This window comes from Trichogramma pretiosum, unplaced genomic scaffold (genome assembly GCF_000599845.2).
Source record: "Trichogramma pretiosum strain Unisexual culture from Peru unplaced genomic scaffold, Tpre_2.0 scaffold4, whole genome shotgun sequence".
NCBI lineage: Eukaryota > Metazoa > Arthropoda > Insecta > Hymenoptera > Trichogrammatidae > Trichogramma > Trichogramma pretiosum.
The window spans coordinates 946,133-963,489 of NW_019641688.1; the positions used below are offsets into that span (position 1 = coordinate 946,133).

A 17,357-nucleotide genomic window follows, 5' to 3' on the forward strand; every position below is an offset into this window, starting at 1 on the left:
GATGCGTATTTTTTAGTTCATTCGATTATTACAATGCGTGCTTGGTATAATGAGGTGTAAATGTGCTCGTGCAATGTATTTTTACTTCGTATTTTTCTTTTTATATACTTTTTTTTGTTTGCCACGAATGAGAACAAATGCATCAAGATAAGGTTATAACAATGGATCTTCTGAGGAATGCTTTCATTTTTTTGGTCTCTCAATATTGATTCTATTAATATTATTAAAACAGATATTATTGTTATTTATGCAGATATATATCGAAACGGGAAAGCAAAAAAGGTTATACACAATGAGGTAAAATTACGAAGAGATCAGATGTATAGTTTTTCTTTTTTCCTTTTATTAATGCAATTTAAAAGTTGACAGAATTATTACATTGTTGTTTGTTGTTTTATGCAATTTTTCGCTTGCTCTTGCTTGAGTGTTGATTTTTTGTTATAAATTCTAGCTTCATAGAGACTACTATTCTATATTTACATGTAAACCTCCAAACGCGTGTATACTTTTCTTCTTGGTGAGAAGCAAATATTTCAGCAAGAAAACAATTGAAAACTGCCGCTCTCATTCCACTCTTTCTCTCATACACACTCTCACTCTCTTTCTGTTTTTTCGTTTGTTTCGTATCTCTCAGTTCTTTCTCTGGGTGTACTTTTACAAATACTACTAATGGAACTATGTATTTTTAATTCGTTCAATTTTTTGACTTACAACACAAATCGTAGATTGATTGAATATTTTTTCTGATTAAACAATTTTTATTAACAGATTGAAGCTTAAAGCTGGTACGCGTATACTCGATCTCTGTGAGAGGAATGAAGATTGATTGTGGAGTAATGGAGGCAATGATGGTAAGCAAGGATTTTTCTTTTTGTTTTCAAAAAATTCAAAGTATGAAATTTGTGGACATTTTACGAATTAAAAAAGTATATATGCAAGTGATACTAATAAATATACATTAAAAAAATTTCCTTTCAAGTTAAGAGGGAGAGGGCGTAGGAAAAAAGATAAAAAGAGGGTTTTTTTTGGGAAAGATAAAGTAAAAAGAAAAAAGGGGCCGCCTCGATGGGCCGTTCAGTCTCATTTGACAAAACTCGATTAAACGCGATTTAATCTTAGAACCTTAAAAACTAGCGATTTACGACAGATAAAGCCTAAAGTTTAATTTTTATGTATATATAGGTTTGTATGTATATACGCTCGTTATCATTTCCGAGACCATCGCACTGCATCAGATTCATTCGCAAAACAGACGCAAACCCTTTGGGTTCATATAATATATTTATCAATTTAACCGTTTATATATAATATTAATATATATCACACGCATTCGATTCACGTAAATATTTTTGTTTTATCTACGCTTTCACAATATATTTCGCGGGCTCTCTCACGGGAGTCACGGAACAGTCATTTATTTGTCACGATAATGTTTATATACGTTCATATATATTACCGAATACATATATATTTTTATGTATGTACCAATTAACTATCATATACTTCGCTCGCATACGATTGTTTGTCTGCCCGTTTTTTTCTTCTTCTCTTCGATTATATACATACGGAGCCATTCACACAGATTCACAACATTTCGAAGCCATGCGGCATACGCCTTCTTTTTTTATATTTGTTCGCTCAACATAAGATACGCGTATGCGGCAAGGGGACATACGTTAAGAACATCACTTGTTGCTATTTATCTGTAAATTTTTATACGTATATACATACATATAAATATATATATGCATATATATAACTGTTTATGATTATACACTGTTCTGTTGTATCCTTACGAGATTTACAGCTAAAAAGTAATTTTATATCTATATATTCATATTTACTGAAATATAAATATATATGTTGTATGTATATGTATGTACACACTTACGTATGTGAATATGTATTTATAATTTATATATAATAGATGTATATATAAATATTTATACGAATAACTTGCAATTAAAATTCAATTAATTAATAGTAAAGTTTGATGATCGATGAATGATTTGTAGACTGTACAGGATGCGCAATTTCCATGATTATCACATATAATAAAATTTTATATCTTAAACATATTTTTAAATCAATATGTTATCTCGTTTGTAAACTCATAATTCGAATTTTTCATCTTCTCAATCTTCTTCTCCTTCGTACGGGTGCTTCTCTCACTCTAGTTAATTTTCGCAACGTTAGCGGTACTCACTCGTAAGATATATATTGGATGATAACACATGCACATATATATATTTACGTAAGATTGTAGCAACAGTAGTGGTTGTTTGTTTGATTTGTTTTTTTTTTTTGTTTTTTTGTTTTTTAATATTTTGCCTACTTAAAGCAACTTACTCTGGGAACGATGATAGTGGACAACGCAGTCATTTTTCCGAGTCCAGCAAAGCATCAAGGGGTTTCAATCTTTTGTTTTACCCACTCCGTTAATAATCAAACGACCACACTACTGGCTATTCTAGCACGAATGAATATCTTCGAAAACGTCGATAAATTTTTTTGGTTTTTGCTAGTCGAGAGAAATTAGCGTCTTGCGATACGCGTATGCTCGAACGGAGGGAGATAGCACAGGACACATTCGGCTGTTGGGGGGGCCTTGAGTTCGTGTCCGGACATGATGGCGAGCGAGCCTTTGTTGTCCGCGCGCAAAAGTTTAAGTAACGACGATTGCCAAGTCGATGCTGTTTTGCCTCGTCACCTTCCGGGCGGCCAAGCTCGGTCAAGGGGGGTCTTCTGTCGGCCTCACTCGCTACTACTTCTACTCGATCGCACACTGCTTCTCAGTAGCCACAGCAACAGTCACCGTTCGAGTCGCACTCGTGCTGTCTTTGTCGATGATTATGATCACTAGTCCGTCTCTGGATCAACGAGGCAGCGGGCTACGCCTCGAGCTTGAGCTCGAGCTTGGCGGCCATGAGGCTGCTCGGCCTCGGCGACGGGGACGGCGACTTTTTCGACAGGTTCAGGGGCTGCTGACTGTCCGCGATGTCGACCTGGAGCTCGACCATGTTGTTGTTGGTCGCGGGACAGCTCGACACGGCGATGCCGTGCGCGCTGCCGCTCGAGGCCGGCCTCGGACTCGTGCTCGTGCTGCTCGTCGCCGCGGCCGTGAGATAAGCCGGCGACGCACCACCTACCGGCGTGACGAAGGTGTCGGGCGACTGCTGCCTCGGCGCCAGCGTCGTCGTCGTCGTGATGACGCTCGTGGCCGCCGTGGGCCAGCCGGACCTCTGTTGCTGCTGTGGACTGAAGCACCTCGGCGACGAGAGGTGGGCCGGCGACGAGCGGGCGCTGCTCGAATTTCCGCCCGTCGTCGTCGACGCGCACTGCTCCATGGGCGAGGGCGAGCACACTACCGACGGTGACGATCTCGGGGACATCGTGCTCGCCGCCTCGCCGCGCATTATGAAATTCGTGATCATTTCGGAGTGCTTCATCTGCTCGACGGTCATGCGCGGGCCCTCCATGAGGCTCTTGGCTAGCGTCGAGTGCCTCGTGCTGAGCAAACTGCTACTGCTAGACGTTTGAGACGGACACTGACCGAGTAAAGCTGACTGTAGGGCTGTGGGGGCACTGTTATTTCTGCTGCTTTGCATTTGCGTGGGCGGACTTCTGGCCGGTGGCGACGTCAGGTGCATGTGCAACTGGCTCTGCGTCGACTGCTGTTGCTGCTGCTGCTGCTGATGATGATGACTGTGTGCCGGACTGCTCGACGCGCTCGTCGCCACCACGGCGGGCTCGGCCTCGGCGCTGTCCTTCTGGCGCAGCGCGCGGAACTTTTTGTGTGGTTTGTAAGCCTCGTCCATGAGGGAGTTGGTGTCGTAGAGCGGCGGCGCCTGGAGCACTCGCTTCAGCACCGGCATGTCCTCGACTTCCTTGTCCTCGGATCTGGGACTCGAGCAGACGCTGGTGGGCGCCGAGTTCGTGCTGCTGGTCGACGCTGGCTTGTTGTCCGTCTTCTCCGTGCCGGACTCGATGCCGCTGTCGCTGGGCGAGTCGAGCTTGCGGAAGCGCTGGCACTGCGAGCTGGCCGTCGTGCTGCTGCTCTGTAGGTGTGGATGCTGCTGCTGGAGCTGCTGTGGATGCTGATTATGCTGCTGTTGCTGCTGCAGATGCGGCTGTGGGGTCTTGACGAGACTGAGGCCTCCTCTGTGTAGCTCGTCCTCGCCCGAGCTCGTGCTGCCCGAATTGGCGCGTCTTCTGTGCGGGCACAGGCCACCGGCGAGCGTCGCGGCCAGAAGCGGTGCGTTCGTCGCGTGATGGCCCTGGGTGATCTGACTGTGATAATCCGTGAGCGAAGCCACCTCCACGCTGCAGGTGCTCTCTGTGGAGGACACGCTGCCGAGAGGACTCTTGACGGCCTCGTCGAGCGTCACGTCGGAACTCCACGATGGCACTGGCTGATCCTCTTCCATAGGCCAAATCTGTTGTTGCATGTGATGCTGTTGCTGCTGCTGCTGTTGCTGCTGTACTTGTTGCTGCGCGGCTTGCAGAGCTTGCTGCTGGGCTTGCATCTGTGCTTGCTGCTCGGTCATCTTGAAGGCCAGCAATTTTTCGGAGTGCAGGGTGTTGAGGGTTTTGAGATCTGGTATTTTCTTGAGCAGCTCGTGCAGGATTTCGGGCTGTTGGGGATGATTCTGTGCGAGGAGTCCCTGCAGCACGCAGCGAAGCTTGTGATTCATTTTCTCGATGAACTCGACGTTGCGCAGTCCGGGTCTGTCGGCGGCGATGACGACGATCGCGCAGAACAGCGCGATCTCGTTGTCGGCCAGATTCAGGAGATTGATGCGCTCGGCAAAGTCGAACATCGAGTCCATGAGGAAACGGGCGTTGGGACTGTTGTGTATGGACTCGCGCTTGAGCACCTGGCCGTTGAGGCAGATCATGCTGTTGGTCTCGCGGTCGAACATGCAGGCAAGTCGCACGAGCAGCACCTCGAACACGCCAGCCTTGAGGAGGGTCACCTGGTCGTCTTGGGCGAGATGGCCGAAGCCGGGTATGCGCTTGGCGAACTCGACGACGCCGCGGATAGCCGGCGAGAACCTCTTCGAGAAGTCTTGCAGAAGCTCTTGCTGGCCGGCCGGTGGCACTATGTTTGGATTGAGCGGGCATGCCTGCAACACGACAAAGCAAAGAGTGCACATAGGCTTCGTTAGCTTTTTTCACGTTGCGTGTGGTAGTGAAAAATCGTGTTATTGTGTATTGTATTTCTTTTTTGTGTCAACTCCATCGTGTCATCGTTACTAAGCAGAAAATTATGACAACTTACCAGTGTCGCTGGAATGGCCGTGTAGCTCGGGGCCTCTCTGGCTTTGGCGACGATCGGGCCAACCTTGTCACGCGTAAAGTCGCACGTGTCCATGTGTGCCTTGACGACTGTGTTGAGGAGGCGCGACTCGTCCTCGAGCTCGGCGCTGACCAGCTTGTCCTGCTGGCGGCTGTGTGAGCTCTGTTGCATGGCGGCGAGAATTCGGGCCTTTTCGCGTTTGGGCACTCGGCCGAATCGTACCGCTGTAAACATGAAGCAAAAACGAGATTTCGCTTGTTAGTTACGAGTGCAATGAGATTCCAGTTTTTTTTTATAATTAAAAATATCGATTATTGTTGGTAACGATCGAATCTTATGTGTCGGGCCAAGTTGAGGAAATACAAGCTCGTAATTCGTACGGAATGATATGTCAGAGAGCTTGCAGCGTACAATATCATGGTCGTTAAAGCTCGTATAGCTTTACCGGTCGCTCAACGTAGAAAAGAAATAAAAATGAAATAATTTTTAATTTCGCACTATGTGCAATCGTACGAATGCACATAGTACTGGTCGTGCAGCGGCAGTAGTACGGTGCGTCGAGAAAAGCGAAAGTGGAACACAAGAGCGCGATCGCTCGTTCGCGGTGAAAGTTCTCTCTCGCGCGCGGCGCTCGCGCTTACTCTACGGTGAAAGTGTGTCTGTGTTCCATATAGCGCTGCTATGTCGCGCGTGCCGCGAAAAAAAAAAACAAGACGCGAGCAGCGGTGGTTCGCGTGCTCCGATTTCGACGACGATAGCCGGGATTACTCAAAATTTTTATTCAATAATAGATTCCAACTCGACAGTAAGACACCTACGTGCATTGTGATAATTGACCTGTCCATTGAGTATGCCTTTGAGGATTGGCAGCTCGTCGTCCATGGCTATGGACGACATAAGCTGTTTGTCGAATTTCGGCGAAATTTTGAATGAATTTTCGCACACGCACACACAAGAACTATCGACACCTGTGCTTCCTTTCACTGTTTTTCTTTCTTTTTTATCACGTTGTCGTATGTGGCTTATAATTTGACAATCACACAACACACACATTGATGTGGAATAAATAAACTTTATTCGAATCACAGACTTGTCACTATATGTCGTACTGGTATCGATGCAATTTTTTTGTTATATTGAAATAACAAAGCTACGAAACGACACGAAGCAATGGCACGCACAAGACGATCGTCGATCGAAATATACAATAAAAAAAAAATATTCTTGTATACCTATACTTGACGATCGATCGAGGAACTTTGAATTTGCAATTTGATTAGACTGTCGGTTCTTTTATTTTTGTTATAATCACACTGTACGCGATTGAGCTTATGTGCTTTAATGTTGCACACGTAAGTATACGAGTGCTATATATAACGCTTTATACAATGCACGGTGCGTGCTCGCGCAAGACAGCGTGAGCGGCGACTGAGGAACTCTCGCGATACATGAGGCACCGAAGCCGAAGGCATGCCGCCACCGCTACCGTCGTTGTATATAGAGAGTAAAAGAGAGAGAGAGAGAGAGAGAGTCTCGTCCGTGACGCGGGTCGTGCAGCAGCAGCAGCAGCAGCGGCGGTGGCGGTGGCGGCATGAGGCGCGTTCAACAGCCGCGAACGCGCGGCATCATCCCCACCATCGCCGCCACACCAACTTTACTTCTCTCTGTCACCGTCTACAGAGAGTGAACAGCTTGTGTGTGTGTGTGTGTGTGTGTGTGTGTGTGTGTGTGTGTGTGTGTGTGTGTGTATGTGTGTGTATGTGTGTACGTAACGAGGTTCGCGCGAGCCGTTTGCCATTCTACGGTCCCCTCCACGCGCGAATCGACTCCAACTTACACACAGGCCGCTGCTATGAGTGGAGTGGTGTACATTCAGCCGGGCACGCGCGTCGTTCTCCACTCGTCTCTGTGTCTATATGTGTGTTGTGTGTGCTCGTGTGTTTGTGTATGAGAGCGGCCTTTGCTACTGCTGCTACTCGCGTATATACACACTACACACACAGAGCGAGCAGTCGAGCCTTTGGGATGGCCTTGAACTTGCTTGCAACGATAGCCGCGAGCGCTATAGACGCCGCAAGTATAAACACGCGCGCTCGCATATATATCCCTGCATGTTTGTGCATGTGCACGTACGTACGTACGTAGATGCATGCACTCCTCCGCACCACCTCGCCGCTGCTCTCTCGTATTTACCCGTGTGTAGGCGGTGTATCGTGTGTAAAAATATGCTCGTGGTACATCGGGTGGGCAAAAAGGGAAAAAGAGGTGAGAGACGTAGCTTGACCCGTGCACGCCCACGATTGTTCGCTAAAGGTGACTGCGGGTGGTGCGCATTCAACACCCCCATGACGATGACGATGACGACGACGACGACTACGCGTTGTTCGTTCAAGGCAGTCTATATATAATTCACGGATTTCCACCGATGATGCAAACTCTGCGAGCCACGAGCAAAGAGAGAGAAAGAGAGCTTTTTCATTTATTATTATCGCTTAGCTGCGAACAGTGTGTTTTGTCAAAATGTATACGTTATTGGCTCATTACGTTCGTCGTATTGCCATTGTTTATGGAGCTTTTGTTTTTCCAACCGGCCGAGTCATTGGAATGGTAAATATCGGATTTTCGGTCAAGGAAAATGCGCGCATTCACACGAAATAATCGGTTAAGCTCTCGCTAAAAGAGAAAAAAAAACAGCAGAAACCCATTTTAATGAAACGATTGCTTTATTATAGAAACTTCGTCATTGGTAAATAGATGATGATATAGAAGCGCAAGCGAGCGCGTCGTCGCGTACTTGTAGCATCTATTCATTCATAACGGCGTTGGCCTGTGCACGCGCCAACAAACTTATACATACGTACTACACACATGTAATATAATCATCGTCGCGGAGAGAAGCTCTCGGCTCGGCGTCCGAAGGCCGAATGAGCCGCCGTTGCGAATTCGACCCTCGCGTATCCCCACCCGTTGGGCGCGCGCGAAAATTGCTCGCGCCAAGGTACAGCAGAGAGAGGGCTACGAGATGGTGGGAGGTCGGTAAGGACGGCAGAGCACGAGACGGTATCGCGCAAAGTAGTTCGCGCTTCGGTAGCTGGGATGGCGCCACTGCCCGATTTTCAAAGCGAGGCGCTGCGTGCGCGATATCAACTAATCTCTATCCCCGACGAGCTTGCAGAGGGGAAAACCACTTGCAAGCTCGCTTCGTTCGCAAGGGCCAACGACCGACAGTTGACTCCGTGTCCTATTGCGAATTATCGATTGTCCCCCGCGGATTTAGATTTATTTTTTGCTGTTTATTTTTAATTCTCAACAATAACGATCGCACGACTCGCGCAGAGCTTTTCACGCTTGTTGCAACGAATGCAGCATCGCATGCTCAAGGAAAAAAGAAATTCGTACTTTCTCGCGCGCGAACTCTTGCCCACTTTCGCCCATAAAGCGCGGCGAGCCGATACCTCATTCGCCTTATATATATAAATTGCTTATTGCAACACTCACGCGTGTGTATAACGTCCGTTGGACGCGTCGAGTCATCTCTCTCTCTCTCTCTCTCTCTCGCTTGGAAGAGAAAGACCCGAGAGTAGAGCGCGTCCACATATAATACGTATCGCGGCCTGCAAGTTGCGCAGCGGCTGCAGCGGCAACACTCGGACGATGACCCGGCGACCGAAATTTTCGAAAACGCACTTCTTTTTTCGTCCACCCCGCTTTCTACTTGTGCTCGCGCCAGTTACGAAACACACACGTAGCCTCTGACGACAGAGGCAGGGAAAAAGAAAATAAACAACGAGTGCCCGAGGAAAGACCTCGAACGAAACGATTGTTTTTTTTTCGGGAGAGTACTCGGGTACATTTTACATTTGAGCTCGAGTAAGGGCATACGTAAGCTTTGCAAAAAGAAAGTTTTACTTGTGTGAGAATACGTTCTTTATCCACTCAACTTGGTTTCATTTTTTTTTTTTTTGGTATTCGATCGTAACGAAGGACGACTCTTTTTTAAAGTAATTTTTGTCAAGTGACACATATTTTTTTCTAATGAAAAGTCGTTCTTCGCTTCAACATTTAAGCATAAGAAATTTAGTAAAGAGAAGAGAAAAAATTTTGATGTACTCACCATCTCGACTCATGCCGACGGCTATGCACTTTTTCAGTCTGCAGTACTGGCAACGGTTCCGATTGATTCTCAGTATGCTGCACTGCTGATTTTTCGTGCAGGGCCGATATTGTATTTTTTGCTGGATGCTGCGTCTGAAGAAGCCCTGGAAGTAAGAAGAGTCGGAAAAACCGCCCTCGTCAGTCGGATTGCCATTGTCACTGTCGGAGGACGAGCCAGAACTATTGCCAGCCGAGCAGCTACCCCGATGATAGCCGCCACAACTATTGTTAGAGTGATTTTTGCCTACGCTGTTCTCGCAGCGAGCGAGTTCTTCGGATTCGCACGAGCACCCCATGGAGTCGAGGAATATTTTTCAAAGGATGTCTTTATGTCAAACTACAATCGCACTCGTCAATTTTTGCGTACTGACTAACACTCGCACGAGACAAAACTTAACTATCACAATTAGCACACAGGTTGTGATTTTCGTTTACAAAGTGTTACGTTTATCTTATCGAATTTCGTCGGAGAGCAAAGAAGCAAAAAAAAAATTGCCAACTCCGTCGATCAACTTTTGTCCGTGGACGTGGACGTGCGTTCCGCGCAGAAACAGAAGCGTATCTCGCGAGGTTCGAACGTTGACTGGCGCTTTGCTGAAAACGGCATACACGGCCAGCAGTAGCTGTACACGGTATATAGCGGCAGCCTCGCGCGCACACACACACACATACAGACGCGCGCGAGGCGATAGAGAGAGGCAGTGGGGGCCACCTGACCCAATTCTCGGACGTTCAACTGCAGTTCACCGCGTGAAAGTGAGAGTCCCTGGGTGTATATTGCTGCTGCTGCTGCTCGCGCATATCGTATCTATATCTATCTCGCACGTATACTACACACGCACACATTTGCAATGCAGTTGCCTCGCTCTCCTTTTTCGCCCTCTCTTAACTCCGTTTATGTGTGTGCATATACACGTATATAGCATAAGCGAGCTACCTCGGGACGCGCGCACAAGAGAGGCAGAGAGAGAGAGAGAGAGCTTAAGCTGGCTGCCGTGCCCTCGCCCCCACTTTTTCATCGCGATCTCTCTATATATGTATATTATTCACGTACATGCATACATACGTATACGTGTGTGCATGCTAGCGCTCTCGGCACTTGGCAATAGCTTGGAGAGCTTTCGCGCTCTATTATGGAAAAAAGCTCGAGGCAAAGCGGTGGTGGGGGATAGGGGCCGAGCGAGAGAGGTAAGCGCGTGTGCGCGAGGTGACTCGAGCTTTTTCGAGGGTTTATCCCTTGAGAGGCCAATGACTTCTCGTTCTCTCTCTCTCTCTCTTTCTCTTTCTGTCCTGCTGATACGAGTTTATACGTATATAGACGCGAGCGCGTGCAGGGAGACCTACTTTATGCGCATGGAAAATTTTTAAAGAACCATTGCTATTAGCCCAAAGCTTGTAGCGGGTACGGATTGCTCGAAGCTTTTTTTGCCTTTTTGTATCGGTGCTTTTTTTCAACTAGTTATTATTTCTTATCTTCAACAACAGAGAGATACTTTTTTTTTACTTATGCTCGAAGAGAATTTCTGTTGAGGATCCGATCAATTTCTACCAACTAGATTGAGCGAATAACGCTAAAACGTATAATTATAAACGAAACTTGGATTTGCCCGGCGAATTACGGTACACCCGCAATGAGTACATTATATAGCGATGGACAAGAGAAGCGGCGAGCTGTCGAGGAGACTCGGGAAGAAAAAATCGTTCCAAGGCGTTGCTCCTTCTCTTTCTCTCTCTTTCTTGCAATTGCTACATATTTGCTGGCGAGACCGACCTCGCGCGCGCGCGGCTCTCGTTTATCATGAACATCGTACGAATACCTTCGTACTTGCCTCGTATTATACCGTTCGATCGCGTATACATGCTATACCTATACTTTTATACGCGTGTATATACATTTGTGTATATACATTTTCAACAGTGAATATAATTTTCGAGAAGAAAAAGCAATCATCCTCGTGCAAAACGAAGATGCCGAAGTTATCGAAACTTTGTCATAGATATATTCTAGTCGTTTGTTCGAGTAATTAAGCCTTTAGCATTGCGCGCGGGCAAACGAAAATAGGTATATACGAGAAGCTTCGAGACGCGTGTCTCGGCAATTTAGGGAACGGATGTTGGAGTAGAGCGTGTGGAGCAGTAGTGGTAGTAGGTACTAATGGCACAGTAGTATACGTATGTGCCTCGAACTTTTATTTAGGAACTTGAGCCGAGAGCGCGCGCGCGCAAGCCCACAAAGTTCAACGACCTCTGAGCGTCATTCGAGAGCACAAGATAGAGAGAGAGAGAGAGAGAGAGAGAGAGAGAGAGAGAGAGAGAGAGAAATCGTTGCAAGCGCGAGGGGTCGTCGTGGCCCACGCGAATGAATCGGAGCTTGCAGAGGCTGCCACGCTCACGGGGTAGTCGTTTACACACGCAGCTAGTAGTAACAGTAGTAGTAGTAGTAGTCGTAGTAGTCGTAGTAGCAGTAACTAGGTGAGGCCAGCAACCCCGGGATTGCTCTGCTTTCGGGCCGTCGCTGCTGCTGCTGCTGCTGCTGCGTGCGCATCAAACGTATAGAAGCAGCTACAGCACAGCGAAGTGTACTCGCGCGCATTATATGCACACACTCGCACACACATAGAAGCGAGAAAGAAAGAGCAAGAACCCCCTGCGAGCCGAGAGAATCGCGAAACAGGTCACAGGGGGTCGATGACATTTAGTCTGTGGACGTGCACCTATGCACATAGCAGCGCACGTATCACATTTTCTCGCGCCCAGTTCTCGATCGCCGCTACTGCGTCAACTATACATCGATTTACCTTTTTGCCGCGTCGCTGTGTTTTGTCGTTGCGTTGTTTTTGTTTTTCAAATCGATACACACGAACGCGATGCCTATTCATAGAATATACATCGCGTAAAATAGCTACTATACTAATGCGTACGATTAGACGATGATGGATTCTAAGCGTCGCGTTCACGGGCCGCTACATAAGGCATATATACGGTTTTATTTTTAACAATCGAAGGGAACTGTGAATATCAAATCAAGTTCTTTCTCTCTCTTTCTCTCGCTCTTTCTTCGTGTGTATTCCAGCGATCGATCTTTCGAGACGGGGTTAACGGCCTCAGCTCGAGCGGTGGCGGCGGCCGGAGAATCAGGTCAGTAAATAGTGCAGCAGCAGCCGCAACAGCAATTGGCATTCGATAGCGGCTCGATCTGCACTGGCTCGAATACGTGCATCCGAATGATAAGGCAGCACATAATGTTACAAAAAGTCCGGAGCGCGAACCCAAGCGCGCACGCGTCTATACACGAGCTGCGTTGGAATAAGAAACAAAAAGAAAAAGAGTCGCGCGAGTTAGTACATCGCGATGGGATGCGAATCACAGTTGCATATACCTACACACACATGCCTCGGCAGCCCTCTCCCCCTTTCGCATTCGTGCTTCTTTATCTTGCATATACATACGAACCATGCGAAAGAGAGAGAGAGACATAGATATGCTTTGCTCGGCGCGGAGTGCATAGCTCGTGCGGGCGCGCGCTCGCCCGATGGGGGCGTTCGTACAAGAGAGGAGAGCGAGAAAGAGAAGAGGTGAACGACCGGAGCGCGTGTGCAGCAAACGCATCGTGGCAGCAGAGGCGAATAAAGAGGAGAAAGAGGAAAGAACGATATCGCGCGCGCGAAAAGAGTACGTATGTATGTGAGAGAGGCCGCCGCGACGCGCGCGAGAGCTTCGGCTGCTATATACGACGAGAGCGGAGAAGGTGAATGCTGCTGCTGCTGCTGCTACAGCATGCATGCAGTTGTGGCAGTTGCAGCAGCAGCAGCGATCGGCTTAAGAGCCTGTATGCACGGAGGGGAAAAACGCGAGTAACGGTGACGTATGTATATATAGTTGTAATAGTGCTAGTAATAGTAGTCGCTCTCGGCGGTAGCAGAGGAGCTCCTCCGATCGGTACGTAGTAGTAGTAGTAGTAGTAGTAGTAGTGGTAGTAGTATAAGTGTAGTAGTCGTAGCTGCACTGCGCTGCACTGCACACTGGAGCTACGTTTCTGGTCGCGCGCAGGCGCAAATATCGTGTGCAGCGCGCGAAGGTATACGTATGTATGTATGTATGCGAGAGGGCATTAACCGCTGAGGAAAAGAGCTAACGACCCTCCAGTACTCGAAGCGCGCGCCTGTATAGCTATATACAGTACGTACATAGCTTTCGAGCTTGTCTTTTTTTTTCAATTCATGAGTGTACGCGCGCGCATGTGTGTGTGTGCGCGGGTAAGTAAGTATAATTCGCATTGACACATGCACGCTTCGTTTCAACAGGCGCTCCGCATTAAGCTCGGTGTTAACGACACTCTGACCTGTTTATATACGCGTATCGTATGTGTGTGCGAGTTAATAATGGTGAGTTAACGCGAAAACTGCGCACAGTATCAGAGAGATGTCTTATCAGCGATCAGCCAACTGTTCCCTTTGTTGGATATATAACATACATGTATGTTTGTATTATGATCTGCGCAAAGGAGAGCATCAACGGCACAGAGATCGAGACGCGCTTATGTGTATACGCGGCGTGCGTTATCGATACGACGCGTACATGTAATAATCCGCCAATAGCAGCAAAATGTATACGTGTATATATAGGCACACATGTACACACAGATACGCAGAATAAGAGCGTCGCAAGCACGAGAAGTGCAGCAACAGCAGCAGCGGCAGCGCGACTGACCCGAATCTCGAAGTAGATTCGCGCTGCAGGTCAGTAACCTCGCCGCTGTGTGCCGTATGCACAAACACATTCGCACACACGAGTTGCAGCGCTCCTCCTCGCTTCTCTCTCTCTCTCTCTCTCTCTCTCTCTCTCTCTCTCTCTCTCTCTATGTATGTAAGTGTATCTGTGTGTTCTGCAAAGCCCGAAATATACGCTGAAACTGCGTCGTCGTCGTAGTCGTCATCTCTGAATGTGTTATATACAATTGAATGAAAATGAGATCACGACTCATCTTGTCTGGGCGACGATATCTATTACGACATCGGCACGCATGACGACGACGACGACGACGACGACGACAACGACAACGACGAGGATCGCTTAACTAATATTCATATGAGAATCAAATGTAGCTCGATTAGACTCACGAAGGACTCGGGATCATTGAACTTTGAGAAATAATAGAAGTAGCAACAGCGGCCAACCCTCCAAGGCTCGAGCTTGTTTGGGGCCGATCTTTCCCCGATGCTTCGCACAAGCCCCCGGGTTTTCGAGCGCGAGCGCGCAAATTTAACCAAATATGGGTCGAGCCCGGGCATTTGCCTTTCCCTGCATGCCGTTATACTTTGTGTGCCCTGCGTCCGTGCGCATCGAGATTTTAATAAAAAACTAAAAAGAAGAAAAATGAAGCAAGAATAGTATTCGGCAAAGCATTCCAACAAGCAATCACTAGTCTCCTAGCTTCCTCTCGACAAAAAAGGCTCCAGATTAATAGTAATAAAAATAATACTGAGCTTCCTTCGCATCTTTCATATGAGCCAGCGCACCCTCCGCGATCGGTAAACGTTGAATAAAATATCGAGTGAGTTCATGAAAAAAATTACAAAAATTTCTGTGTGACTAGAGAAAAGGATGCGAATCCGAGCGCGGCGTGCTGCTGCTGCTGCTACTGCTACTTCTATATACTGCTATGCCGCTCGGGCGCACGAGCTTGTCAGGGGGTGAAGAAACGGAAACTCGGTCAATCCAGGTGAAATCGATAAAGGCCACTGCCCCTCAGATCCTTTTACTCGTGCGTATACATGTTTATGTGTGTGTGTAAACTACGTACGCTAGCCGCTAGGAAATTTATTACATTTCCAAACTCGGGGTGCGTAGAGTACGCACAGCTGCTAATTACCCTATTCACGCGCGTATCTGTATACGCGAGTGTAAATGAATATTTGAATTAAAAAACAAGGCTACAAGTAAGTTTTTTTTAATCGTTCTATTTGCACACGAATGAGGAGGATTGTTTTATCAGATGGATATTTTTGGCAGCATGTACGACGATTTTTTGCCGAACCTGTTGCAGCTGCTCAGTAGTTCAGCTGACATGTCAAAGCGTATTTTTATTCATTCATCGTCCGTAAAACAGAGAGAAAGAGAAAAAAAGAAGAAAACGTACGTCGTACGATTTTCAAGAGTCGAATCATTCACTCGTTTAGTTTTGTCTTCGAGTATATGCAGGCACAGGCATATGAATTCGCGGGGCTGGGTCATTGAACTCCGAGCTGTACATGTTCTAGAATGAAAGATGTAAGTACGTCGAAGTGCGTCAGGTACAAAAAATTTTGAATTAACGTAAGTTAAAATAGATGGAATGAACACAAGTTAAATTTTAATATGTTTTAACAATTAATAACTGTAGCAAAAACCGATTCAAAAATTGAATTAAAATTGTTGGACAAGTCAACTCGAGACTTGCGCATTGCACGGGAACGGGAGATAAGTAGCTAGCGCCATCTGACGCGAAAGCTGCGCAACTACTCTGCTACGAGAGAGTACGAAAAGGGAGAGAGAGAGAGAAAGAGAGAGGGAGAGTAGGAGGACACAAGGGGGAATTCGCACACATACACACATACTTTCGCGCAAAAAGTCCCCACTGCTCTGCCTTCCAGCAGCGGATCAGGGCCGCCCGCGCGCGCGGACGTTGACTCGGTGCCTGGCTGCGGCCTTCGATGCCTTGTCTCTCTCTCTATCTCTCTCTCTCTCTCTCTCTCTCTCCCCTTTTATATGCACGGGCTGCACTTATATATACTTACTCGTGCACGTACACACTCACACATATATGCAGCAGAGACGTTTATTGCTCGTGGTATACGCTATACTATATACTATACTACACCCGAGCTGCGCGCGAAGAATGAGGCAGAGAACGCGCAAAGAAATTTTGTCGGTCGAAGCGCGCTGCGTCGAGGCACTTTTTTATTTTAATGTTTTTTACGTAATTCTCGAAAGTTAAGCTGCGGGAGAGTGTATAATTGTCGTTACACACGTTCGTGTACACACTCACAGGACACCGCGCGATGCATTTATGTGTGTACATTATACGATGTAGAGCATCGGCGCGCGCGCGGTGCAGTGAAAGTTTTTAAGCTCGCCGCAATGATTAATCGAACGATGAATTATACGGCTGTTATTAAAAAAAAAAAAAAAAATTGGCAATGCCTCGGTTATCGTATATATAAACTCTTAATAGACATCACCGCGCGTACCCAAATCGCGAGAGAAAGTTGCTGTGTGCACTTTTGCTCGTGGCTATGTGCAGCAGCGCTTATATGTGTGCAGTATGCGCGCAAAAACAATCTCTCTCTTTCGCTGTCTTTCTCGTGCCGCGGTATGTGTATAAGGTCAACGAACTCGCGACTCGCTAAGCTAAGGACAATGCCAATAAAGGAGAGCGTGCGAGCGCGTGCATTTTTTTTTATTCTCTTCATTTTACAAAACGAGCGCAAAATGTATCGAGTATCGCGCGCTCGAGTTAAGCCGCGGCGATCGTTTTCTGCTTTTTTTGCTCTTTTGCTCGTTTTTTTTTTCATTTTTTGTTTTCTGCCACCAGTGAAAATTTTTTTTTGCTTCGCGCTTGCTTTTACATTTTCGCTCGAAAAAAAAACTAAGCGCCCATTGTTCGAATTATGTGTACCAAAGGACTCTATTTTCGAAGCGTTTCGCGGAATCCACCGTAGGTGGATATAATATATAATGGCGCTCGTGGTGTTATATGTGGGTACATACGAAGGAGAACAGGGGGAGAGAGAGAGAAAAAGCAGAAGGACACTCGGACTCGACTGCGGCTTGAATATTACGGAAAAGTTGGCCATAAAACTTCGATAACTGCCTCGTGTATTTATAATAATACATACGAGAGTCCTCTCTGCGATCCTCCCTC

The 17,357-nt window shown here is 46.9% G+C and overlaps 1 protein-coding gene across 3 annotated transcripts in view; it reads right to left on the reverse strand.

Moving 5' to 3' along the window:
• Positions 1-1,908: 1,908 nt before the first annotated feature.
• The window catches only part of LOC106656192 (ecdysone-inducible protein E75), a 138,910-nt gene continuing 123,461 nt past the window's right edge, over positions 1,909-17,357 (reverse strand). For 2 of the 3 annotated variants that reach the window (XM_014376911.1, XM_014376912.2), the window contains exons 3-5: positions 9,414-9,558; positions 5,282-5,523; positions 1,909-5,126 (exon numbers count right to left, since the gene is read on the reverse strand). In XM_014376911.1, the coding sequence (XP_014232397.1) occupies positions 2,892-5,126; positions 5,282-5,523; positions 9,414-9,558 (2,622 nt within the window). In that variant the 3' untranslated portion in view covers positions 1,909-2,891. Of the gene's footprint in view, positions 5,127-5,281; positions 5,524-6,117; positions 6,772-9,413; positions 9,559-17,357 lie in introns of those variants that run through there. The other variant, XM_014376913.2, reaches the window with a different exon arrangement.